This window comes from Gymnodraco acuticeps, unplaced genomic scaffold (genome assembly GCF_902827175.1).
Source record: "Gymnodraco acuticeps unplaced genomic scaffold, fGymAcu1.1, whole genome shotgun sequence".
NCBI classification, from domain to species: Eukaryota; Metazoa; Chordata; class Actinopteri; order Perciformes; family Bathydraconidae; genus Gymnodraco; species Gymnodraco acuticeps.
Window position 1 is genome coordinate 246477 of NW_022992084.1, and position 27494 is coordinate 273970.

At 42.2% G+C, this 27494-nt stretch overlaps 1 protein-coding gene across 4 annotated transcripts; it reads right to left on the bottom strand.

The window, feature by feature from the left end:
- On the bottom strand, positions 1-26329 carry LOC117537320 (hepatocyte growth factor-like). 4 transcript variants are annotated; one of them, XR_004567707.1, is made up of 18 exons: positions 26127-26329; positions 21744-21906; positions 21014-21126; positions 20268-20382; positions 16907-17049; positions 16361-16481; positions 16051-16169; positions 13755-13926; positions 13435-13586; positions 12315-12405; positions 11040-11179; positions 9314-9346; positions 8995-9103; positions 8823-8897; positions 7938-8075; positions 7609-7692; positions 7349-7482; positions 1-2846 (listed from the first exon to the last, which is right to left on the bottom strand). XR_004567707.1 is itself a non-coding variant. In XM_034202503.1 (18 exons), exons 1-18 carry the CDS (start codon positions 26188-26190, stop codon positions 2670-2672), a joined length of 2148 nt encoding a protein of 715 aa, XP_034058394.1. In that variant the 5' UTR covers positions 26191-26329; the 3' UTR covers positions 1-2669. The 4 variants fall into 4 exon arrangements, 3 of the variants coding, with proteins under 3 accessions (XP_034058394.1, XP_034058393.1, XP_034058395.1); XM_034202503.1 differs by having other exon boundaries at positions 7586-7692; positions 13435-13568; XM_034202502.1 differs by having other exon boundaries at positions 7586-7692.
- Positions 26330-27494: the final 1165 nt, after the last annotated feature.

Consider the following 27494-nt stretch of genomic DNA (forward strand, 5'->3'; position numbering starts at 1 on the left):
TGTTATATTTAAAGTTTACAGTATACAAATATATAAACAGAATCATCATGAAGAAAAATACTTAAGTATACTATTTACAAAAATGACAAAGTGTAATTTACAGAATGCACTGTGCTATTTACATTAAGGTAAATTAAATAACATTATAACTCCACGAGAGCACAGCTAACAATTTACATTACAATTATGATCCGCCACATAACCAAGATTACGAGATCTTTGGTTCAGTTGCCTTTAATTCATCTCTCTTATTACTTCATAGACTTTTGGTTTTAACCCGTGCAAGGATAGAAGACGATTGCATTTGTTCTCAAAGTACGATTAAGGCCACAGTTATAATTTAATTGCATAGTTATGGTCATTGAAACCAACCAAAGGCAAAAGGACTTAAAGGCTTATCGGAAATCCCCCAATATTAGTTTATTGCTATGTAATGATTTCCTTTTGATATTCAGAGCAGTCATTTTGGAGCTGATATTAAAATACTTTGTTTAACTTTGGCAAAGGAGCCAAACAAATATGAGTAAAATGAAATGCTTTTGATGCTAAACGAGGATGTTTGGCATCATTTAGGACATTTAAGGCAATATCCGGCATTCAGAAGCTTTTACTTTTCTGCTCAAAGACATTTCTAAGAGAAACGTGTCGTCTTGCTACTTTCAACTCCTCATCATAACCTGTATTGTTTCACTTATTCGGCTTAAAACTTTGTTTGTGTTTTCTTTTGTTTGGTAAATAAAATCTTCATGCATGTTAATGTAATGCCTATGTCTAAGGCCTATTGTTTTCATACCTTTAACTTGCTAGAATATCATTATGATATGATTAAGTGACAAGTTTTACATGTTTGTGCATGTGTACGTATGTGTGTGTATATGCACAGTAAATACATGATCAACTCTAGGCAGAACAATATTGATTTAGCCTGCAACTAGCACTCTTGAATGAAAGAAACCTGGAGTTGCTGTACTGTCACAGAGCATGTACTTCCATATTTGTGTAGCTAACATGTGAGTTAAACATGCACCCAAATTATTCTGGGGTCATAACTCCCTAATGAGAAAGGAACAACAATCTAAATATCACAAGAAGATCCTGATTGTTCTCAAACGATGTTTTCCTCTAATTAAAAAAATAAATATACCTACATAGCTACCAGTCTCTTTAAATATCGAACACAATCACGAAGAAGACAATCTGACATTACTCAGTGAACCAAAAATATTCCAGATCTATAAGACCTATAATATCTCACAGCACAGCAGAAGCATACTCGATACATCTGCAGTTATGTACATAAGGAGTAAACCAAAAAAGAAAACTATAAAATACCCTACTGACCACAAACAGCCCACCAGGGGCCAACGTTACCTCCAAACTGGAGACCAAATAGCCATGTTTTATTTGGCATGGCTGTTCTCTTTCTCACGCTACAAATATTAGCACAAGATTTCGGAGAAATTCGCCCAGTCCTACACAGACCCTCTCGAGGGGAAACTAAATGTTACAGCTAACTGGGGAAAGGTAGTCCGGCTACTGCACACAATTAGCACGGCATGTTTGCCAAGGCTTCTGCAGTTAGCTCCAAGCAGCAATAGTGTGTTGTATGTACCTAACTGCTGGTTTATCTAAAGCCAGATTTGAACATTTGCTGTACTCAGAGGAATAGGCTTAGCACTATTTTTGATTTGGACTTTTAGTGTCTGTACTACCCATAGACTATATATATAAACATATATATATATATAAGGTACTACCTTATAGATGACCCTTATTTTCCCCTCCTTTTTGGCATTACCTTAACGCTTTGTAGAATCATTTCAGAAGCTGAATGATGTATATTTGTCTTGCTTTGCTACACTGAAAAAACCTAAACAATGACTTGAATTAAGTGTCAACACATTTCCCACAACTGTATGAGGTTAGTTGAAAGTTATTATATTAAGTTGAACCTAATTATTTGTATTTAAACTTAATATTAGTGGTTTTTCAACTAACCTAATGCAGTTAGGTGAAATCTGTTGACAGAATAGATTTAATTAAAGTCAACGTCTTAGATTTGTAATGTATCCTACAATGAAAAACAAATGTAAACGTTGACTTAAATGAATGTATTATGTCAACAAATTACACAACCTAATTATGTGGAACCTGTTGTCATAATACATTTCGTTAAACTCAATGTTACATTTTTGTTCAGTGTAAAATGTGTAACCAGATTAGTACATTTGTGTTGAAGGTAATAAAATAGGTTCTGCAGTTCAGCTCAACACATTAAAAAGAAAGAAAAGTCCCAGTCACAGGAGGGTTCCACGTGCGGAAACCTCTAGACATCTGGGTTCCGTCCATATTCAAGTATATTCCAGGAGATAATACTGAGTCACAAGGGTCATTCTCATTGTCTTTGTTTGCATGGCTTCAGAAATTCTGAACATGTCAAAATAGAAATAGTTTGCCGTGCATGTGCCCAAGACTTTGTTTTTTTCAAAATGATAAAGCCAGGATGTCTTCTCTTGCAAATTGGAAGAACGAATGAGAATCCTTCATCCAGTCTTCTATCGCTGTCATCATCTTCAAATGAAAAATTCTGCCACAAAATGCAAAAACGGCCACTTTCCATTCGGGGATTTTCCTTGTTTCTTCCTTGTGTCCATTTGATCACCACACTATCAGTTCCTCTCCAAACTGGGGTAAAGTTTGAACACTTTGTATATCCACTCAGAGTAAAAAGCGACGTTAACAAAGAGCGCAGGCTGCGATGACGCACATTTTGTCCTTTGGATGCTCACGCCAATTATCACTTTACGCTCATGTTCCTGGCAAACCAATGGACCGCCATTATCTTTCTGCAAGAAAAAAGGGTAAAGCATGAAGCATTAGAGAAACAGTATGATAAGAAGGACTTTATACAAAACTCCAATGTCTCAAACTCTGATACAAGGCCTAAAATATGAGTTCAAACACATTTCCATTCGACCTTCAATGGTTTCTGGTTTCATTTGCCACTTTTTAGATATACCTCTGTTGCCACCACAATGAAATGAGAAATATGGAAATATTTCAGTTGGAAATTGGAAAGTCAAGATGATCAGCAGCTTTCAATGTCAACTATTTTCATTGGGACTACTTCTTCAGGAGAAAGTAGTTCCAGTGAAAACTCTAGATGCTGGCTTTTTATTGGGCAAAATCACCTTTTTGGTATTTGTTAGGATCTGTCTGTGTTGGTGTTTTTCTTGTCTTTTTCTATCTTTGGGTTTCCTGTTTTATTTTGTAAAGTGTTCACCCCCGTTTCCTGCCTGTTTGCTTTCTGTCTGTTTCCCTCCCTGATTACCCGATTGTGTTCACCTGGTGCCTCTGTGTTTTCTCCTCCCTCCTCACCTGTCTCGTGTTTATGTGATTAGTCCTGGGTGTATTTAAGTTCTGGGTTTTCTTTTTCTCTTTGTCGGGTTGTCTTGTGTAATGACCAGTTCATCGGTGAGTGTTCCGTTCTGTCTCTGTTTGTTGTAGATTTGTAGCCTTGAAATAAAGGAGTTATTTTCGTTATATCTGCATTTGGGTCCTGATTCCTGCACACCGTAACATTACAACCCGAACAAAATATGGGCCCAGCAGATCCTTTTGAGCAGGAGCTATTGGAGTTTTCCTTGGCTTTGCATGACTGCTCGTATCGATGGTTGGGAGCGTCCAGGGTTCAGCAGCGAGAGGCTGTTCTGGCAGAGGCACGCCGGATTACTATGGAGAAGCCAGGCTTGGTTAAATTCTTATCGGGCAGGATTTTGGATTTTCTCACGGTGTGTTATCCCCTGCCTGACAGTCCCAGGCCTCCCAACTCCCGTTTTGATACCACACGCATCGGTGTGGTCCGTCTGGCGTCAGCCCCTGCTTCTCACCCAGTGTTTGCTACAGTCCAGGAGCCATTCGCTGGTACTCGTCTGGCCTTTGGAGGTCCATGGAGCCTCCAAACGGCTCCTAAAGGAAGGAGTCGCAAGGCCAGGTTGGCAGCACGAGCCCAAAGGGCCAGAGTTCCAGAACCAGTTCAGCCCCCAGCAGCCATGGTTACGGCCCCAGTTCTGGCCCCAGCAGCCATGGTCCCGGCCCCAGCAGCCATGGTTCCAGACCCAGTCCCGGCCCCAGCTGCCATAGTCCCTTCTTTAGTCCCTTCCCTAGTCCCTCCACAGGTCACTTTCCTAGTCCCTTCTCCAGTCCCACCTCTAGTCACTTCTCTCGTCACTTCTCAAGTACCAACTCTAGTCCTTTCTCTAGTCCTTTCTCAAGTCCTTTCTCAAGTCCCTCCTCTAGTCACTTCCCTAGTCCCTTCTCCAGTCCCTCCTTTAGTCACCTCTCTAGTCCCTTCTCTAGTCCCTCCTCTAGTCCCTTCTCTAGTCCCTTCCCTAGTCCCTCCTCAGGTCACTTTCCTAGTCCCTTCTCTAGTCCCTACTCAATTCATTTCTCAAGTCCTATCTATAGTCCCTCCTCTAGTCACTTCCCTAGTCCCTTCTCCAGTTCTCCCTTTAGTCACCTCTCTAGTCCCCTCCCGAGCCCCTTCTCTAGTCCCACTTCTAGTCCCACCTCGAGTCCCCTCTCCAGTTCCCTCTCAGGTCTCCTCTCGAGTCACATCTCGAGTCCCCTTTCGAGATCCCTCTCAAGTCAACTCTCAAGTCACCTCTCGAGGTCCCTCTCAAGCCCTCTCTCCAGTCCCCTCTCGAGTTCCCTCCTCTAGTCCCTCCTCTAGTCCCTCCTCAAGTCCCTCCTCAAGTCCCCTCTCGAGTCCCCTCTCAAGTTCCCTTCTCTAGTTCCTCCTCTAGTCCCTCCTCTAGTCCCCTCTGGAGTACCCTCTCTAGTTCTCCTCTCGAGTCCCCTCTCGAGTTCCCCCTTGGTTCCCCTCTCGAGTCTCCTCTCGAGTCCCCTCTCGAGTCACGTCTCAAGTCCCTACCCAATGTCGTGGTCCGTTGGAGGTTCCGCTGGGGGTCCTGCCAACTCCATGTCCTGTCCCGTTGGAGGCTCTGTCGACTACTCCTCTGCCGGGGGTCCTACCAATCGTATGTCTGTCCCGTTGGAGGTCCCGCCGTCTACTCTCCTGCCGGGGGTCCTGTCAGCTCCTTGTCCTGTCTCGTTGGAGGTCCCGCCGACTACTCTCCTGCCGGGGGTCCTGCCAACCCTTTGTCCTGTCTCGTTGGAGGTCCCGCCGTCTACTCTCCTGCCGGGGGTCCTGCCAATCCTATGTCCTATGCCATTGGAGGCCCCGCCGACTACTCTCCTGCCGGGGGTCCTGCCAGCTCCTTGTCCTGTCTCGTTGGAGGTCCCGCCGACTACTCTCCTGCCGGGGGTCCTGCCAACCCTTTGTCCTGTCTCGTTGGAGGCTCCGCCGACTACTCTCCTGCCGGGGGTCCTGCTAACCCTATGTCCTGTCCCGTTGGAGGTCCCGCCGTCTACTCTCCTGCCGGGGGTCCTGCCAACCCTTTGTCCTGTGCCGTTGGAGGCCCCGCCGACTACTCTCCTGCCGGGGGTCCTGCCAATCCTATGTCCTGTGCCGTCGGAGGCCCCGCTGACTACTCTCCTGCCGGGGGTCCTGCCAACCCTTTGTCCTGTCCCGTTGGAGGTCCCGCCGTCTACTCACCTGCCGGGGGGCCTGCCAACCCTATGTCCTGTCCCGTTGGAGGTCCCGCCGTCTACTCTCCTGCCGGGGGTCCTGCCAATCCTTTGTCCTGTCTCGTTGGAGGTCCCGCCGTCTACTCTCCTGCCGGGGGTCCTGCCAATCCTATGTCCTGTGTCGTCGGAGGCCCCGCTGACTACTCTCCTGCCGGGGGTCCTGCCAACCCTTTGTCCTGTCCCGTTGGAAGTCCCGCCGTCTACTCTCCTGCCGGGGGTCCTGCCAATCCTTTGTCCTGTCCCGTTGGAGGTCCCGCCGTCTACTCTCCTGCCGGGGGTCCTGCCAACCCTTTGTCCTGTGCCGTTGGAGGCCCCGCCGACTACTCTCCTGCCGGGGATCCTGCCAACCCATTGTCCTGTCTCGTTGGAGGCCCCGCCGACTATTCTCCTGCCGGGGGTCCTGCCAACCCTTTGTCCTGTCCCGTTGGAGGTCCCGCCGTCTACTCCCATGCCGGGGGTCCTGCCGGCTCCTTGTCCTGTCCAGTTGGGGGTCCCGCCGACTACTCTCCTGCCGGGGATCTTGCCAACCCTATGTCCTGTCCCGTTGGAGGTCCCGCCGACTGCTCTCCTGCCGGGGGTCCTGCCAATCCCGTGTCCTGGTCCTCTTCCGTGGGGGATCCTGCCGAGGTCTGTCCCACCAGCTCCGGTTCGTGTCCGGCCGACACCGGGTCCTGCCCGGCCTCCGGCGCTGTCCCGTCAGCACCTTCCTGCCCGGCCTCCGGAGCTATCTAGTCTTCGCCCTCAAGCCCGGCCCCCTGAGAGCCGCGGTCTTCGCCCTCGAGTCCGGCCCCCTGAGAGCCGCGGTCTTCGCCCTCGAGCCCGGCCCCCTGAGAGCCGCGGTCTTCGCCCTCGAGCCCGGCCCCCTGAGAGCCGCGGTCTTCGCCCTCGAGCCCGGCCCCCTGAGTGCCGCGGTCCTCGCCCTCGGGCCCGGTCCCCTGACTCTTCCTGCCGTTGCCTTCGCCCTCGGGCCCGGCCCCCTGACTCTTCCTGCCGCTGCCTTCGCCCCTCCATGGTCCCCACCTTGGACTCTGTCTTGCCCCCGGGCCGTCCGGCCGAGTCCCCCTTTTTGGACTCTGCCTTGCCCGTCCGCCCGAGACCCCTTCCTGGTCCTCTGCCGTGCCCCTGGGCGGTCAGTTCAGTCCCGTCCTCCTGACCCCCTCCACCCACCCTGGTGGCTTAGTGATGCGTCCCTCCTCCGGACCCCCTCCATCCACCCTGCTTGAGGTTTTGGACTTTTTGTTTTGTTTTGGGATGTCTGGGATCCGTCCCTTGAGGGGGGGGTACTGTTAGGATCTGTCTGTGTTGGTGTTTTTCTTGTCTTTCTATCTTTGGGTTTTATTTTGTAAAGTGTTCACCCCCGTTTCCTGCCTGTTTGCTTTCTGTCTGTTTCCCTCCCTGATTACCCGATTGTGTTCACCTGGTGCCTCTGTGTTTTCTCCTCCCTCCTCACCTGTCTCGTGTTTATGTGATTAGTCCTGGGTGTATTTAAGTTCTGGGTTTTCTGTCTCTCTTTGTCGGGTTGTCTTGTGTAATGACCAGTTCATCGGTGAGTGTTCCGTTCTGTCTCTGTTTGTTGTAGATTTGTAGCCTTGAAATAAAGGAGTTATTTTCGTTATATCTGCATTTGGGTCCTGATTCCTGCACACCGTAACAGTATTATATACTTTAATGTTGCATTCAGGGTTGTTTTTGTTCTTACATCACATACGCCTTCTCCTCTCTTGCCGCCGGCACATATTCTGCTTTCTCCAGCGTCCCCTTTGATTTGTGCGCACATTTCGTTGTTGACCATGGGCATGGTCAGAGTGTTCAGCGCCTCATCGTATCCTGTGTCTGGACAGAAAAGGATACGCAGTGTGATTGTTGAATCCTACTAATATTATTTTTTTAGTTCAAATGCAAGGTGGCATGGCAAATGTGGGGAAGAAGGCAGTACTTTTGGTTTCCCCCCATCCATACATGGTGCAGTTGGTGCCTTCAGGGATGTGACACTCTTTCACTGGAAGATGAATTGTAGAGGCACCTTCAGACACAGGGGCAGGGCTACAACACAAATAATAATAATAATAATTAGTTCATTTTATAAAAAAAAATTAAAAAACGCACATAAATAAGAACCACATAGAGCCAATAACAACATTTTCTAACGTGTTACATTATCAGAGATACAATAGATTAAAAAGTTGTTCATATAACCAGTTATGCTCTAACATTAGGATCTTAAATAGGTGAAAGTGCAATGAAATGTTGACTTTAATTTAAAAATGTGTGAGTAGTTAAGAACTTACTCTTCTAGTTTTAGCATAACCAGGTTGGATCCTTCCGGGCCACAGATCAGGCGAGAGATGCGTAGTCCCGGGTGGTTGGAGGATTCGTTGAGGTGGCGCACTCCAACCTGCACACTGTAATCCTTGAGATCTGGAACACTGAAGCCAACAAGGACCAAGACGTAAGTCGTAAACCTATACAGTAATGTTTCTTATATATATCAGCAATTGGCCCTGAAACGTAAAACTTTACCAGAAAGCATGCTTAAAACGTGGAGTTTGAAAGAGGTGGACATTTAGGATGATGCAAAATGCTATGAAGTTGGGATATTTTATTATAATAAATGTTTTGACTAGTCACAAAAAGTAATATTACACATTACTTGCAACACGTTAAACTCCCACAATTAACGATTCATTGTTTGCAGTTCTTCATGAAAACATTTTAAATATAAAAATATACTGTGTATTACTTTCAAATGATCCTTTATGCAATATGTTTTAGATGGACATCATGTAAAAGAAAACATGTTTTTGTAGACACACACCAGTTTCTCTAACTATCAGCTTAAAGCCATTGATGTATACCATATGGAATACATACAGAACTGTACCTAACTACACAGATAAGGAAATGTCCTCAAAGCCAGTACTTCAGATAAACAGATATCATATTATGTGACTGGCTCTGACATAAAAAACTACAGAAGTTAAACATTTCTGCTCCATGTCTCAGGTCAGGCTTGTCTGGGAGGGGGTGCAATAGTAAACAGGATAATCCTGCATCTTTACAGTATTCAAAAGAAAAGCAGCAAGAAAAAAAGAAGCAATTTTGAGAGAAAGATCAAATGGAAGAGGTTAACAGGAGAAGTATTTTGTCAGACAGATACATTGGTGGAGTTTTACCAGGAGGTGAAGCACTGTTGATCCGTCAAAACCCAATCTTCTCTGATCAACGAGCCCCCACACAAATGAACCTTCCTAAGGAAATTTTAAAGAGACAATGTTGCCATTACAGTAGGTATAAGAGCATAAAAAGGGACAAATGTTTTAAAAGCACAGATGTAAATTGACTTACTCTCTTTGGATGCTTACAACCCAGCTGCCATCTGTACCCCGCACTTGGTGTCCTCCAACTATTCTGGTGTTTATATGCACAAAGCATGATATCTTGGTGTCTGTTGGAGCTGAACAAGAACACATTTCATCCTGCATGTTAGATGGATATATGATTTACCTTGACAACAACAAAAGGCAACCATAAAATATGATTTGTTTAGTCAGGAACATGACAACAGACGGATTTGATTTAGGAAGTAAACATGCAAAATGAAGATTAGAGATCAGAGGAAGAGGACTAGACCGGTAAGAGCCAGATAAGTCAAAGCGATACTTACTGTTGGGTTGAGGAGACACTGTGGCTGATTCACCTGATAGATGTAAAGAAAAGCAGAACTGTAAGAAGAGAACCAACAGCAGCAGGACATTATTTAGACCACTGACCATACATTGACACATACAAATGTAAAACCTAATTGAAAGAGATATCCTTCTTTACTTTACTCTGAATCTGAGTAGTTGTTGGAGGCTATAACCGTCAGCAAATACATTTGCTGAAGACCTCAAAAAAAGTCTTGATTGATATGTTTTACATTATGTAAATGATTCTGCAGTCATTTGAAAGGGGCTCTTCATTGCGACCAGATTGAAACTAGCCAAAGAAAATGTTGTGTCGAGCCTCCCGAGTGTTTCTCCAATAAAAAGATGGCAGTAGAGACCTACAGCTGTTTGATGTTTAAGCAGTGTGTATTCTCTGCCAATTGGACAAAACCACAGTTTACAGATTATAGAAACCACCAGCCAAGATGTTTAAAAATACAGTTATGACATTTGAGTTGAAGTCAACAAAGGGGAGAAAGCTAAACCACTTACTATTTTTAATTACTCACTTTATTCTTTAAAGCAGAAATGTTTTACTTTCGTGTAAAAAGCTGGGATTAGAGTTGGTAGTGTTTGCTTGGAAGATTAAAGGGGCCCGGGCTGCTAATCGTCCCATGATGAGAGTACAATATCTTCCATCTATAATTTTCCTAAACTTGGTGAGACTAATTATTCTAGACAAATATTTTGCTTTTGTTGTTGTGATTTGTTCAGAATCTGGCGAAGAAACACCCTAATATAATAATTCTCTCATTGTTCCTGAGCTTATGGCATGTTGCAGACAAGTAGTCTTCATTTCCGAGGATGCATAAAAAAAACCTCTGACCGCACATGTGTTAGTCGTCAAGTGCATTCATATTTTTTTGAGCTGTTTTCAGACTAATGAACGGTGCCAATTGGAATTTCCTGAAACCCCAAATCCACACCTGCTTTCTCTAGAAATTAGCCAGGTGTCCACAGGTGTGAAAATATACAGAACTCCTAAGTGGGTTATAATTTTCTTCATGTGTCCAAAACATGGATCAACAATTATGAAAAACAACCACTTGCCTGTTCTAGTCACATGCACATTTTTATATCATTTTCCAGAAAAGTAAACAATGCTTCCAAGCGCATTTTGGAAAATGTTCTCTATTTTTTGGTCAAGAGTTAAAAGAAAAGAATGATACCAGATACATCTGTCTGTACGCAAATAGCTAGCTAGCACTCTGTTAGCTTAGCACAAAGCTTGGAGACAGCTAGCCATGTTTTGTTAAAAGATAACACAATTATTCTACCAGCACCTCAAAAGCTCACTCATTAACATGTTCTGCCTTGTGTGTATATTCTTTCAAATAGTTTAAAAACTAAATGTTGTGGTTTTCCAGCAGTTTTAAGTTTTTTGAGCTAAGCTATGCTAATCAGCTGCAGGCTCTGGCAGCATTACCATACAGGTATGAAAGTGGTAGGCCTATCGGTATTTTTTTACCGAACTGTTTGCCAGGATTTTTATAAAATTGAACTACCCCCTTTAGGGAATACCAAGTAGATATTTTAAACATTGCCCTATACAACATCAACAATAATTCACGTCATTTCTACCATGGTCTGCTAATATCTATGGCTGACACAACACAGATGTATCTATGTACTCATGTATGTTATAGATACATTAAAGAGATTAGGTATATTAAAGTCACTCACAGTGCTTCAGTTTGCAGTAGTCCCAGGCCAAACGGTTATTTGGATTAGTGTAACACCAGGGTCCATGTTTGTCCCGGTCCGGGTTCCGGCAGTAATTCCTCTCCAGCCCTACATGGGATTCTGTAGAGTGAGAATCCCCACTGTAAAACACACAAATACAGATTCTCATGTTCCATTTGTTATTCTGCACACAGTGTATCAGAACCAACACTGGGCCACGTCTCATGAAGATTCATACGCACTTTCACTCTAAAAACAGAGCATCTGCACACATGGGGGATCACAAGCACCATCACACACATACAATGCATACACACACTGTAAGTGACCATGGTATGCCTGGAAAGTCTGACTCTAGCTTTCCTGTAGTGCAATGAATCCTCTGCATTCGCTACACAGAGCCCATAGAAGGAAACACAGAGTTTTGTGAAGAGTACTCATGGGAGTTTGAAAGTATGCACTCTAAGCATGCAGCAGAGCTCAGACCGGCAGGAGCCACATCCTCTATGAAATGATTCCGTTGTCCATCCTTTTTTAAGGAATTCACATTTAATTGTGTGTCTTTATGCAATGTTTAACCTCACTTAGATGGGATCTTCTCAAATATCCAAAATATTACTGAGAAGCAATTACTCGCTAGGAGTTTGGACACACACACAGAAACATAATGTTAAGTGATGGCCGGCAATTTGTCAGGAGGTGAAGATAATTCTACTTCCCAGGAGATTGTTAAACAAGCTGTAGCGTTTAGCAGTTTTTCCTTGGATGACCCTTGACCTTGAGCAGGGTAGACTCGCTGGCTGCAGACTATGCGAGGGAGCTGATTGGCTTTGATCTACTTTCCTCAGAAAGCACTTCCTGGGGTCAGGGGTCTGTTCTGGAACATGTCCATCTGTCTGTGCCATTTTGGCTTTTAGAATTCCTGTAAATTAAGTAATTCCAACAGCCTGACTTAAGCATGAAGCAACAACCCCGGAGTGGGCAACCTTTCCGTCAGGATGGGTCACTTGGAGAGCACCCCAGGGTTTCCTCTTGTCAGTTAGATGAATAATAATTGGTCTTGGTATTGACCCCTGAGGAACCCCTGATTTCCTCTTGCTGTTTGTTTTCACTGCTGAGCTTCATGCATATGAAAGGGATTTTCACAAGGCAATGGGAGCTGAGCCCATAACAAGTTTATCAGCTTCTCTAAGAAACATATCCAGTGTTTCCCGGTAAAACTAAAGCTTGAATGGGAGTTAAGGGAAGAAGCTTTGATGCAAAAGAATTTCTTACCTGTTTATGTGATGTGACCAGTCTGCACAGGGAATCCCCGATCGAGTTATGGATAACGTGCCCCGGTACGTCTCTCCGCTTTCATAACACTCTGATAAAGAAAGAGATATTATTATTTTAGACAATCTTTTTCAAAGTTCCCAGGAGAGCATATAATTACTTAGCCCAGCAGTTTCCCAAACACTTAAATGTAATCAGTGAGTGAGCAATACTCTAAGAACTACACACATCACATAAGTGGTGGCTGTCTTTCTCATTGATGCAAAAATAACATAATCATGTTCAGATTTTTGGCTTTCTCTTTGGGGTTTGGATGAATTTAATGTCAAGGGCCCTTTTGAAAATGGTGGTAGACTTGTTTAAACCAAATCAGAAGTGGGCCTGTGGCAACTTACAGACTTGCTGCAGTTTTTACATCTGACTGTAAATGTAAAGCAGAGAAACATGGGAGATGACAGAGAGCCGAAGTACAGTATTATGTTTTTGTTCTTCCATGCAATGGAATTCATAGGGCAGCATGCTTCCAAGTGGCCCAGTCCTACGGGAGCAATATGGAAAGCATCTGTCTAACTTCACTTTGCAAAAACATGACATGGCTTGCAGCATTTGTAGTTCAATCACATTATTCAAGGAAACAACATGATTACTTTTTTTTAATATGCTGCTTGGAAAACAACGATACTCTTAAAGCTGCGGTTGTTAACTTATATGTAACATATAGACCACTGTCATAACTGTAACGTGTATATGTAGCTACAGACCCCAGTCTTCTTAGCTTTATACATACAGATTGAGTACAGGTGGAAATCAGCAACGATAAAAAATGTATAAGCAACACATCACATCTTGTTAATGTATGTTCACTGTTTGCCAAGAAATAGATACAGCCCACAGCTCCCTATAAAACCACTGTTTTTCATTTCTGTTTCCAGATTGAAACTATAAAATAAAATAAAGAAATGTCTTAGTAAACTTTAATACTAGTAGAAAGCAGTTTTTCCCTTTTTCTAATCTATAATCTATATAATACATGTTTCTCATCTAAAGTTTGGGAGAAAGCTGAATAAGCATATTTCGACAAATGTTGAACTGTTCGTTAAAAGTTATACAAAAATGTTACCTATTTTTTGTGTGGCCTCAGCATCACACCTGGGGATGTGGGTGCAGTTGGCTATCCTCTGATTGGGGTCTGTAGTGAAGCACCATGGGTGATCGGCGCCATCAGGGTTACGGCAGTAGTTCTCTGTGAGGTCTCTAAAACACATACACAAACTACGATTTAAATGATGGTGCTGAATTAGTTTGCAAAGCTATCATTTTTATGTATCAGGCTCATCACTATTTTGAAATCAAATGCAAAAAATGAATAAATCACCTCCTTCACATGGCAGAAAAAAATTAATTTAAGCTTTGAGAGTCCATGAATTAAACATTACTCACTTGCATTTGAAGTTCTGGGGAAGAAAGGAGTGGTTATGGGGCGACTGGGAGTCCCAGCGCTGACATGTCACACCCTCTGGAGTGACATTCATTGTGCCTCGGTAATCTGTTCCTTTTCCCTGGACACAGGATGTTGTTACATTGACATCTGTGTCCTCACTTGAGTCAGAATCTAGCCAGAAAAATACATAGAAATTGTATTTGTGAGTGTAAGCATGAGAAAGAAGGTTGCTAAAGAGATTTAGAAACTGAAGATAGGAGAGAGGGAGGGAGATATTAATCCCCAGAAGAATGTGTCATGTTTAACCTAGAGACAGATGATCAAAAACAGTAGCACTCCCCCCTTGCCTCAACTGCGATAGGAACTTTCTGTGTATTCATAACATGGGTGCCCCACATTCTTGCACGTAGGGACATCAACAACAATATGAAGTTATTTCACCCAATATGTCAGAGATCTTTGTAAGAAAAACTTGGAACGTGATCACAGAATATATCTTTGCCTCAACATTAAACAATGTTCGTGAATCGGTGTATTGCAGCCCAACCAAAGATTTCACAGCCAACCCGCTCTGGCTGGGGCAACTTTATCCACCGGAAAACTATTCTAAACATCCTCAGATGGAATTCTGCTTTTCGGCATTGCAGGGATAGCAGTACATGGGGAGCAACTTCTCCCCTCTGGATTACTGTCTCTGTTTCTTTAGCCTTTGACAAATGAGATGGGAGAAGATGGAGGAGGAAAGGGGAATGAAAGGCAGGAACGAGAAGGCTGATGGAGAAGAGGGATTCCTTGGCTTGATGTAATGCATGCCAGTGTCTGTGTGCGCGGCGTACTACAGGTCATTGGTTTTTATCTTTCTGGGGGCAGGCATTGAGGGATGCACACATCTGGATAAATGCAGATCCTCTACCTTCGCTGTAAATCACACCATGTACTGTAAAGTCAATGTGTGTATGTGTGTAACAGAAACAAAAAGAGATGCTCGGTGTGTTTGTGGGTGAGCATGCAGGAATATTTCCATGTTCTTTCAAAGGAAAAAATAATAATTTCTCCAGTCGGTATTCTCTTTTTGGCATCCATTCTTTTCTCTTTCCCTCTGTATTTGTGTATGACTTGTAAAAAGGCAAAAGTTATCTCAATTACATCTTGGTCAGACACTGCCAAATGTGAAATGAGTCAAGGGAGCTGACTCAAGTTTCGATATGCTCAACATACGACAACAAGTGTTTATATACAGCCATAACAAATACAATAGGGCAATATTTAAAATAGAAAAATGTTCAAATAATTGATTTGATTGATAATTTTGCAACTTTTTATGGACAACCACGTAGTTGTTTGGTTGTGATCGTGAATAGTCTTCACATGTATTGTTTTAATTCTAGATCGAAAGACATTCCGTTGACACTGATGTAAAATGGAGAAAAAAGGCTGGAACGGGACAAAGTTTGGCGATTACTCTAAAAATTACTTCAGGATGCTTATGTAACCCTGGTTCTCTGAGTAACACAAGCAGGCTGTCTCACAAATGTTTTGACTATGGTGTCAGACAGCGCGTCAATCCAAAAGCTTCCACAGGTCATTGATATCTGGCCACAATATATTTCACATCACTTAAATCAAACCATTCAGTGACCGTTTGTTTCTGGTAATGCATGGCAGCATCTGCATGAAAACTGTTCCTCCACTCTAATTTTCTTTTTATCGATAATCTTCAAACCACCAAAACATTTATGAAGCCTTCTGATGGCCATGTGACGCATCCCTGTATAATAGCCTCCATTGTGACTTTCCATATTACAGCTCTTTGTGATCCATCAGTGGTCTCGGTCAAACACTTCTGGCTCTCTGAAGTCAGACCCCCCCCTTAACAAACAACCTATTTACTCTTCCTTGTTGAGGTGAAAGAATTTGAAGCCAAGTGCCACATGAAACACTTTGCCGGGTAAACAAAAGCATTATGGAACTCGGCAGGAGAGAAAAGGGATGTTATTACTTTCTCACCACAACCACCAAAGTCCTGTATGTATTAAACCTCCTGGCGCCGCCAACCCACAAGCTGGTAGAACTCAATTGCATTCTGTCTGTCTGTCCTAAAAAAACAAGATCCAAATGCCCCGTTCACTTATGAACCCTATGATGTATATGTAACAATGAGTTTGTGACGGTACTAGACTGAGAAAAAACTAGCAACTGAGTCATAAATTAGTTAAACAATAATTTGGTCTTTAGTTGATGACTTTGTCTACAAAACCCAAGCCCCAGGAGTATATACAGTACGTAGGCCCTTACCACACACAGAGATGTTGCAGTACTCCCACGGAGTTTTAGGATCCACCGTGTAGCACCAGGGACGAAGGCGATTATCTGGGTTACGGCAGTAGTTGTCCTTTAAATCTTTCTGTCGATACCTGAGAGAGGAGACAGATTGGATACAGTGAGGAAAGAAAATAATGTTGGAGGGAAAGACGTAAGTCATAATAACTGGTGAGGTCTACCTCTCCTGAGTATTAGCGTTAGTTATTTAAGCATCTGTCATGGGTGTGTGCAGCATTGTCTGTGAGAAGGGTTTTTTAGCAGGATTACCAGCTTTGCAGCTTACCTTTTGGGTTGGAAGTGGTGTTTGTGAGGTCTTGTTGAGTCCCATCTCTGGCACTCCTTGCCACTCTCTGTTTGGTCCATTTTTCCCCGGTAATCTTCACCATTGCACATAATACAGACTTCTGTTGTCAAAAAATACAACATTTATTAAATAACTCTTCCTTCTAGTACTGAATACACACAATTCAAGACTTCAAGAAGGAAACAAGGCTCCAGCTAACTGTAATCTTCAGATTATCTTCTCAATAAATCACTTAATCTATAAAGAGTCAGGAAAAAGTGAAAAATGTCCATCCTGGTTTCCCATAGAACAATCTTTATATGTACTTGTGTCAGTCCAGAACGCAAAAATATTCAGTTATGAAATAAAAACACACAGTAAAGCTCTACAGTGTATACAAGACTAATTGTTGCTGCTCTAGAAAATGAATTATAGAAACATTAATTAAATGTTTCAACACCTCTGGAAAGGAACATGACAGTAACTCCCTAACATGATTCTGCGTTATTTTGGACACATTTTATTGGAGTGATGTTTTTGTCTTACCTTGTGAACACTGTGGCAGGCCACACTCCTCGGCTCGTACGTTGGGATCTGTAGTGTAGCACCACGGACCACCAGGATCGTTGTTGGGATTTCGACAAAAGTTCTCCCTCAGGTCTTGCGTTGGGTACCTATCAGGAGAAAATCTACAGGGGAGTAGACATAAATTATTGACTATGTTACTGATACTGTAAGCTGTATAAATACATTTCAGGGAGTACTTGCACACTTGGCTGCTCCAGTGGTGTATACATCAACGTACCTGCCTGCAAGTGCTCTCAGTAACAGCCCAAATGAATTCAAAAGGCATATGCATTAACATATAAGCTTCATTCTGAGAAACGCTAGTGCCTACAGGGTGATCAGGTTACTTTTACAATTCTAGAATGACTAGACACATAAATCGTATGCAAAATATGTCATCGATAGCTCCCCAGGTTTGCACCTTTTGCATGATCGCATTACCGATTCCTACCATATCCCAGCTCCATCATGTGTGAAGCAGCCAGATTCCGTCACAGCACAGTAACAACCAACAGCACAGAACAACGCCACGAACCACTTGGAACAGACCAAGCAGCTCTTTTGCTGGCAGCCTTTGAACACGTTTAAACCTAATTCCTCTCTGTCACCTGCAACCTCACGTCAGTGTGAACAGGCGAATGTAAGAAAAAGAACCTGGCCTGTCTTAACATATGGGATGTAACAACGAGAAGCAACATGGGACCCCCATACTAAATGGACAGTGTGTAAAATGTGTCTAATGACATCAGCAGGATGATGAAAAGCTGGCTTGTCAGCACCTCTTGATCCATGCCGACCACATTTCCCCATACCACCAAGGAAGACAGAGAGGGAAGACAGGAGAAACAGTTAAGGTCGTAGAAGAAGGGTGGAAGGGAACTGGGAAGAGATTGACTTCAGCTAAAGGACACATGAGCTGAATGGAGTATAAAGACGAGATTCATTGTCTAATTGATGATGTAAAAAGAAACATGTGCAGGAAAGGGAAAGAATGATAAGTCCACCCATCCTTCAGCAGCTTCTCTGAACACACCAACCCAGACAATGACTGTTTTCTAGGGGGATACGGCTCTGATCTCCCCTCCGTGCCCTGGGGCTTACGCAAGGATTCAACACTAATGCACAACATAATTCAACCCAGAACTACAAGAAATCTCAGGCATCTAGCTATAGACCCTAGTCCCAAATACAGAGAAATACAACAGGGTTAAGTCTAACAGCAACATTTCACTTGCTGTATCTACAACAGAAAAGTGCCAAAACTCACATCTGTTGTATTCAGTATATGCCTATTATAATACACTATCCTTAATTTATAAATGGGATTACAAGGTACCTCACTCACAATAAAAGGTTGCATCTGGTGAGAGTCCGTAAATGCCGCTGCATGGGAGCAAGTTAGCCATAATGATGTTACACTAACAGATGTTGGCCAGTTATTCATCTCCCTGCCAAGGTCTGTTCCCACCGGAGCGCAGACACACATGCTTCCCTCTATGAGCCAGGAAAACATATTGGCTAGATTTTGTATATCACTTAAGAAGAAATCTGGTTCTGAAGTAACTGCTGCAAAATGTGTAGCCACATGCACCTGGAACAAAGATAGTCATGCTTCAATGCTACAGCATCCAAAATAATAATTGTCCTGAAAGTTTTTACATTTTTGAAAATGTGCTAATTCACCTTTGTTTGGTTTGTAGGCTATAGCGGACAAGAAGGAATTAGCACCGTCATCTGTTAGCTATGATGCAACAGTTAGGAGACAATTAACTTAGCGTAGCCTAGCTAAATTCAGAATGGAAACTGCTAACTCTGTCAAAAGGATTAAAAAACTCTGCCTACCTGCAACTCTAAAGCCCACAAATAACATGTTGCAATTGGAAAAGCCTTAGCTGTTTCTCCCTGTTGCAGGTATTTTTGCTAAGCTAAGCTCTAACTTACTGTTTATGATAGCTTAACTTTTGCCTATCAATCTTTTCTCTGCAAGAGGCTGTGTGTCTCTGTAGCTGAGCGTGCTTGCTGACCTCCCTGTAGAAATGTGTAGAAAAACAAATGTCCCTATGGGAATAAATAAATGATTGCAATGTTATCTATTATTGAACCGAAATGTTCCATTCCATTCTCTCTGCTTGGCTGGGCATCAGTACAGTACATACTTCGTCCAGAGCCTTGGTTCAATGACTAAATATAGACAACAGGCGGAAGTCCCATTCGTGAAAGGGAACCTCCTGAGAAATCACCCCTGCCCCACGGTGATCGGTCAAGCATGAAAATAATAGTTACCTGAAGCGCCAATGGTGCGTGGTTCATTACGGTGGTAATTCTCAAACAGCGGGACAGTCCCATGTTAGGTAACCTCACAGTGGCACTAAATCTGCCTCAAGGAAAGCTCCCTTTGACCCTATGGTTGCTGACAAGCCAGGGCAATGTAACATTTGCCATCTGGTACATGGACTGTTAACGTGTCAAATAAACAGTGACAAAGGATTCCCAATGTTTAGAGCTGCTTCTGTAAATGGAGCTGAGAAATACAGCAGAGGAGATGATAGCGATCAACACTGCCATGTGTTTTAATTGTGGGGGATCAATGAACTTTTATTTTCTCTCAGTATGTCTGTGGTTTTATGGTCTCAGCTGGAAAACAGACAAAACATGACTCCAGTCAATAAAATGTTGGCTTTCTTTCTTTCATTGTCTCCCTTTTGTCTATGTGTCCCTCTGCACTCCTTAACCCTTATTAGTCTGTCTCTTAAACCCCTCCTTGCCACCATTAAAATATCTTGTAACTAATGAGCCCCACTAATAAGAGGCTGGCACAGCACCATCGTCACAAATCCACTAATCTTGCCATGACTGAAGCCAAGAGAGAACGGGATACACCTAATGGCCTGCAGTGCAGCAGAAAAACAACCTCGATGGAAGGACATCCCTGCATGTGTTGAAAGAAATCTGACTTATTCCTGGCTAAACGTTCATCCGTCTCAGAGCCTCTGCCTTCCCTTAACCCCAGAAGTGGATGGGGATGATCTGAGCATCTATAAATCAGCTGCTGAGGCCTGTTCAATATCAGACACAGAGAAATAGAGAAGGAGCATCTAGAAAGGTGGTGGAAGCCTAAAGATTAAAGAAACAGATTTTAAAGCCTGTTGGTTTAAATCCACAGGAATCTGGCGGGGGGAATGATTACCACCTTGCACTCCTTAAAAAGTGTCCTCAAGCACTGCACTGCACTCTCAAGGTATCATACAAGTGTTTGTTACCATTCCTTCTCTTGGATACTCCCTTTTCCCACAACAATTTCCTCTTTGTACTTTGACTTGATAAAAAAGAGAAAACTTACGTGTGTTCATTGATGTTATTATCTGACCAAGCTTGGCAAGTGATGTTTGACTTTGTCCAAGATCGTCTCCCTCTGTAGTTGTCCTTGGTGCCGATGATACATTCCCTTATATAATCTGTGAAAGACCAAAGGGGAAAAAAGCATTTGAAAACATTTCAACATTCATGTTCTCGATTTTACAAGCTGTCTCTGTGTACTCTGTGTGCAAACTTACACATCGTTTAGTCATTTAATAGTCAAGTTGGTTCACTGCTATGAACACCTGGTATATATTTTCCCATGTATGGTCAATAAGACTTTTTTACAGCGAACGTTTTAGTATGTCCCAGCTTGTTTGTTATTCCAAAAACAGACAACTCCCTGAAGTTCATTAAATGTCACCGGGGGGAGTTTCCGTACATTTTGAAGTAAATTCAAGAGTGCTAGATTCCACAGTCTTCATCGGAGAAAGGCTTCGCGTTCCAAGTGTAAACAATGACTTTTTTTGTTTACACTCCACTTAAGTCTGCTACGGGTCATGCAGCTCTCTCCACTGGAGTGATTAAACAGCAGGAGGTTGAGGTGGGTTAGTTGCTTTTATTGTGTCAACAGAAAAACTAAAGACCTTAAAAAGCCGGGAGCCGACGCAAGAAGCACAACCTGCAATCACCTATAAATAATTTGCTTGTTTAAATCCGACGGCCCTTGAATGTTCTCATGAGAGAAAAAAAAACATAATTTATGCCTCACAATTTAATGCCATTTACCTTTTTTTTCATACAAAGTGAAGTTGACGTTGGCTTGCGTCTGCACACCATGGGTGAAGCGGTCAAAAGGAAGCAAGTGGCATTTCCTGTCGTGCCGCTGAAAGTTAAAAGCCCTGTGGAAACATCGGGGAGAAGTAATTGGGAGATGAACAACTGATAAACAACACAAATATGTAAATAGTGAGTCAACACAGGGGGGGAGAGGCAGTGGCGGTTCTAGACCAATTTGACTGGGGGGGCCAGTTATTTTCTGAGGGGGGCACAATAAATGCAGGACGAAAAAGAGAACTAGACAGTATGAAGTAATGGCGCATAAGAAAACAATGCAATACAGTTATTGGTATTTGTTTCAGTACACTTATTTATTTCAGATAGATCTTATAGTTATTACTGTTAGCTTCAGCTTAAGTTATAGTGCAATGTTTGCACTAACACCATATTTATATAAAAAATAAAGGCAATGAACAGTTACATCTCTACTTTACATAAGGGTGTCTGCACAATCTCACATGACAGCAACAAAATCCTGTGGTTTTTGGCAAACCGAGAACCAGAAAATATACATTTAAAAAAAATAAAAAAAATAACTTTTCATTGTTAGGGGAGCCACAGGGGGGTCATAGGTCAGTGTTAGGGGGGCCCTGGCCCCCCCTAGAACCGCCCCTGGGGAGAGGAGTGAGGGGAACACAGGCGTATTTCAGGGAAACATAGAGAGTAAAAGGAAGCTGACCTGCAGTTGAAGTTTTTCTTGACCTTCTTGCACTTGCGGGCGCAGTTTTCCAGCGACCGGCTGCCTCTAACCAAAGGGGGCTGAGGGCAGTCTGTGCAAACCAGCATGTGACCTTCACTCTTCTCATACTTCTGTAACGACTGATGAGTCCTTTTACAAAAACCTGAAAGGACACAAGATCATATCATGTTATCTGCATGTTTTGGTACAGCCATTGGATTTGTTTGAGAATGGCTAAAGCCAGGTTCATTTTGATTGGGAGATACCATCTGTTACTAAATGGAAGATACCTTTCAACTTGGATTACATAATTGGAAAGAATAGAACAGGAGACCTATTTAGATGATCAAGCCAAAGGAAGTCAGTAGGGTAATTAAACCACATGTTTATTGATGTAGTGCTATATTGTTGATGTACAATGTATTTTTAAGCCTTTACATTACCAACTTAAGAGTCAAATGGAGGAAGTGGAACTCCTCGTACAATAATGTGTATTTGCAAGTCTTAAACATTGGTTTCCTCCACATCTCTACCATTTGCATCTCACGTGATTTTAATGCCGAATGAGTGGTTTTTCAAGGACTTATCTAGCCAGTGGACAGCTCTGTCAGAACTATTTTGCTATCTAATACGCCCAGAGGACAAGTTAGCTGCTGTCTCTGTGATGCCGTCATCTTTTTTTAATTGATCTAACTAACCAGGGTAAGCTTGTGTATTAATTCCATTTATGTTTATTCATTTTAATAAATGATATACTTAGTGGTTCAAAATAACTTTTTCAGAAAATATTATTAGTCAGGAGCTATTTTTTGCATGTTTCAACCTCTCTGTTCCCTCATTTCCTGTCTTCTCTGTCAGCTATTGATTTCAAGTAGAAATACCAAAAAACGAATCCAAGAAGCCATGTGTATTTTATTTGTCTCCTCTTCATTGACAATGCATCAACGTTACATGATGTCAGAGACATGGCCAAACATTTCTCTGCTGTTGTCAAGGTGCTGGAGCGAAGAGGAACTTGTCAAAATGAGCATATTTCCCTGAGTTTCCTCAAGGTGACTAGACTATCTGAACGACGGCATCAAGAAGAGTCTTGCCATGAAGAAAGTGAAATGATTTAACTGCCATATATTTAATTGGTTAACCATGTGTTCGTGAAAGCACCCTTCAACTACGTTTTGCTTTACAGCACCATGTTCTTGGTATTTAAGCATCCGTCCTGCTGAATCATACTGAAACATCGTTGTGCTAGTGAAGTGCGTCCAGGATCAAAACCCAGCTCAAAATGCTCCCCAGTACTCTTGTTTCAGAAAAGGGATTGCTGCCTGGATCCTGCTTGGAACAGAGTGGATGCTGAACGGTTAAAACAGCCAAGAGAACAAATGATGTCCTTCCAACTGGCTGATGGTTTGAAAGTGCCTAAGTGACTCAGTAGGAGATTGAATGCTCATGAAACAATATCTGATATTTTAATGCTTTTAAACCGAGCCACAAATCCACAACATGTTATTATTTCATGGAATTTGTTATCAAATCAAATCAAGTTTTATTTATATAGCACATTTATAAACAATTTTTGGTCGAGCCAAAGTGCTGTACATATAATAAAAAATAGCCTACAGTAGAGACACTTTACAGCAAATACAACAGCACAGATTGTTCAGAATATCAGTATGAGAAAAAACACCCTCTGTCCTTAGACCCTCACATCGTACAAGGAAAAACTTCCAGAGAAAACCCCAGTTTAAGGGGAAAAAATGGGAGAAACCTCAGGGAGAGCAACAGAGGAGGGATCCCTCTCCCAGGACGGACAGACGTGCATCATGTTACAGTTTAAAGTTATTAAACAAGACTAATCCCCACAATAACTTACACGCATGACCCTTTTAGTCACGAACGTCTGACTGCAACTCCTGCTGTTTAATTACAGTGACATTTAGTTCATTCCTTTTCATTTTGAGCAATAAGGCTGGCATTTATTTTTGTTGGGAGCAAAACAAAATGCAGCAAGCTTTGGTGTCACTTAACATTTCTAAAAAGTAATTAAGTGGTATGTATATGTTTCATGTATAGTATAGTATATATAGTATAGTGTCTCAGTTATTGTCATCCAAAGCACAGAAAATATACAGTATGTGGAAAAATGGAAAACTGCCAAAGTTGGAGAAAGGACACACTATCATGAATTATTTTTAGTTATAGGACATTGTTGAGAGTCTTTGATTTGGAAAATATATCAAAGTAGAATTCTAACATTGCAAGACATACTATACTGTATATGAGATCCAAACGGGGTCACAAGCAGGACAAAACCATATTTTTTGTCCAAATCCTCTGTGACGCAAATCATTCATTTCTACCTATACTGGAAAAGATTATGAGCCAATCCATCAGAAGAATAAAGCTCTACTGTAAATGCTGTTCATGAGGGCCACATCTTAAAATGCATTATGTGTTAAGTTACAATAGTTTCCCGTTTATAATTAGGGGCAAGTGCGATATAAATCACACAGGAAAATCTCATGCTACTGAGTTACAGCTCCACGCTCCTGTGCCAAGATCCGACACAAGACGTTGTGTGTGTACTTAGGATACTGTAAACTGTGGAGCGTTTAGAGGCTCCTCGTGGTTGAAAATGGTTTTTGGGGAGGACTTGTTATTAATGTTTAGGCTCCACTGGACCACATCTGGCACTCATCACAGTGTTGTTCCAGCCCTGATGTCTGGCCAGGCTGCTCAATTAGATTTCACTTAGTCTCTTCCTCTCCTTGCAGTCAGACTCCTGCTATCTCCAAATCCCAACCTATTCGCTGAGGTTGGAGATTATAATAAAACGTGCTCAATAGGCAAGTGTGAGAGAGGTGAGACGTAATGAGAAGAGGCAGCCGTATAGCTTACAGGGACACACGTTTGAGTCCCCTAGTTCAGCTTGAAAAATGTGGATAGGAAAGGCCAATGACCGGCACTCTGACCTTCCTCAGGAACCTCCACTTGGGTGCCCTTGAGCGAAGAACTTAAGTGTCAGCTGGATAAGTATTTTAGTCCGGCTTTCCCTGAAAACGTGCTGCAAATGAGCCACTGTCGATATTCACAAAGGGTATAGGTAGAGTTGAAGAAAGAATATGATTATGAACAACAGGAAAGTAGCAGGTTAAAGGTGTCCCTCAGTCTGGGAATTAAGCAGACATTACATCTGCTTCAGAGAGCGCAAAATGTGGAACTCATGGGCTCAACAGCCAGATGTTAGCCCCCCCCCAACTACCACCACCTCTCCCTCACACACACACATGCACCACACACACACACCCCTATTCTATATCTCTACCGGGACAAGCGCACGAATACCTCGGGCCAGAGCGCGCATGTTTTACTTTCCCCAACTCCAGGGAGGTCAGGGTCGGCACCCCTGGAGGTGGTGACTCTGGATGCAGTGCTTTGCTCAGTGACTTGACTTGTCAGCGCGGCGGATGTAAACCGAGACTGTAACTATCCGAAAATCTGCGCTTGATAAAGGAGCGGCGGCACGGAGCTCGTTTGGACGCGTTTAATGAGGCTTGGCCGAGTGTGTGCGCCAAAGTTGCGCTGCGGAGCAACTTTTAACACATTCAACGCGTCATATTGGTCACTGAAGTGGAGTCGATCCAAGTGATGCAGCATGGTCTATTACGCAAATTACCAAAACGTTATTTTATGAAAATTCAGTGACATAATGCGTATCAAACCAAGCTCTTTGGCACGGGTTTCTACCTCAAGGCAGCTGCATTTCCACAGAAGCGAACTTGTCATAATTCACTTCAATATTATTAAGCGACACAAAAACATATTAAATGCATTAATCATATTTGACATTTAGATTTTGCAAAATTGCTATTAGATCCAAATAAATTGAAATAATGGGGAAGATAGGTTTGATGTGCTGCTGAGATATTTCATTTGAAGTTTTATTCTACAAGACAGTGTATATGAAGTTATTACAGAATATGGACTGTAGGCCTACATAGTTTTTCTCCCAGTTAAAAAGAAAGAACATAGCCTTGAGGGGGTTCACACAGTTCTTTTAACAGCCACAGTCATTTATCAAACAGGGCGAGTCAAATCAACAGTGCAAGTGAGGGCTTGTGATAAACTTTTATGCAAATATCACTCAAAGGCTTTCATTTAAAAACAGATTAGTCAAAAGGAAATGAAGTTTATTTGCTACATAAAGTCTAGTCCTGACAGCCAAAAAAGACGTTTGGCAACTTTTACATCTTTCATTTTCAGAGTTGTATTCTCAATATGTCTCACTTTAATGCATATGCAGAAAAGAAAGATTAGATTTTTTACATGTTTAAAATAAATGTCATTGCTCTTGCACATGCTCTAAATCTGAAGCACATCTCTTACCTGTATCCAATATAGTGGCCACAACACACGCCACAGCTTGGTAAATCCAAACGTTTATCCTCATGGTTAGGAGCTTGAAAGCAGGATAAATTCCGGATATAATGAGCGACAGGGTGCCTGGTGTCCAGCAGAAGACTTGCTTTCCTCACACAGATGCCACTTTTCCAAGAAACCACACGTCCTCGGTTCAACCCCCTTTTACTTGACTTTGTGCTCCTCTCTATCAGCGGCTCTCCTCACCCCTGTCAAGTGCTGGGGAATAAATAGGGCTACTTCCGGATGTTATTTTCAAAATAAAACCGGATATGACTCACAAGCCAGATGTTGAACACGTCAGTCTGATGATAGTATATTTTTCACATTGTAAAAAAAAAATCCAGAAAAATCCAAGAATTAATGCAAATTACACAAAAATATAGCCTGTGTATCCAAAGTCTTAGAGAGTTTATTTATATGTTGTAATATAATTGTTTTAACCAATGACATGTCGCTTCTTTGTGAACATGGGAACTTTATTTTGTGTTCATATAATATTCTCTTACTTTTTACTAATATTTGACAACATTTGTACATGTTATCAGGAAAGCCAGACATATTTGTTTTACAGAAACAAATAAGTAATCTGTAAACATTTCTCATTTGCAAGTCATACTGTATTCTGGCTTGATAGACCGGTTTGAAGAGAACTTTATTATAATGTATCCTTAATATGTCAAGCAAGCCCTTTAACATTGTCATGAAGTATTGTCTTATCAACATTTATAACTAAAGTAAAATATTTTATTATTAAAATATATTTTTGGTTTCGGTTGTGTTTGACTTATGAGTGAGTGAAAAACCCACACATAATATCATTAACTACCTATAAACATTCATAACTGCATGTTTGGTGGCATACTATAAAGCGTGTAATTCAATTTTTTATGACTTTTATTGACTCCCCAACCAGCCAGACCTTTTACAACATTGCAACCCTAAAGGTTTTATTTAATGTATTTAAGCTCAAACATGAGGCAACAATTTAATTACCAATATTAAGGTCAACTAATAAACTCTTTATGGTGTGTTTAGAAATGTATACCTCACACGTTGATCTTATAGCAACAGGTGGTTATGTTTAACTCAATATTAGAATTAGGAAAATGAACTGATGGAAACTAGTGGTGGCCATACAAAATATAATGTACCTTGCTTAGGGCTGCAGGTCATCAAACAGGTTCTTAAAAAAATATATATCTGTCTCTCCTCATCCGCCTCACTTCGGCTTCAACTGAAAAGGCAGATGGGAAACTCTTCATGTGTGCCAGAGAACATTTGGCTCCAAGTAGTGATTGCATCCTCAAAGGATTAACCAGTTGCAAAATACCA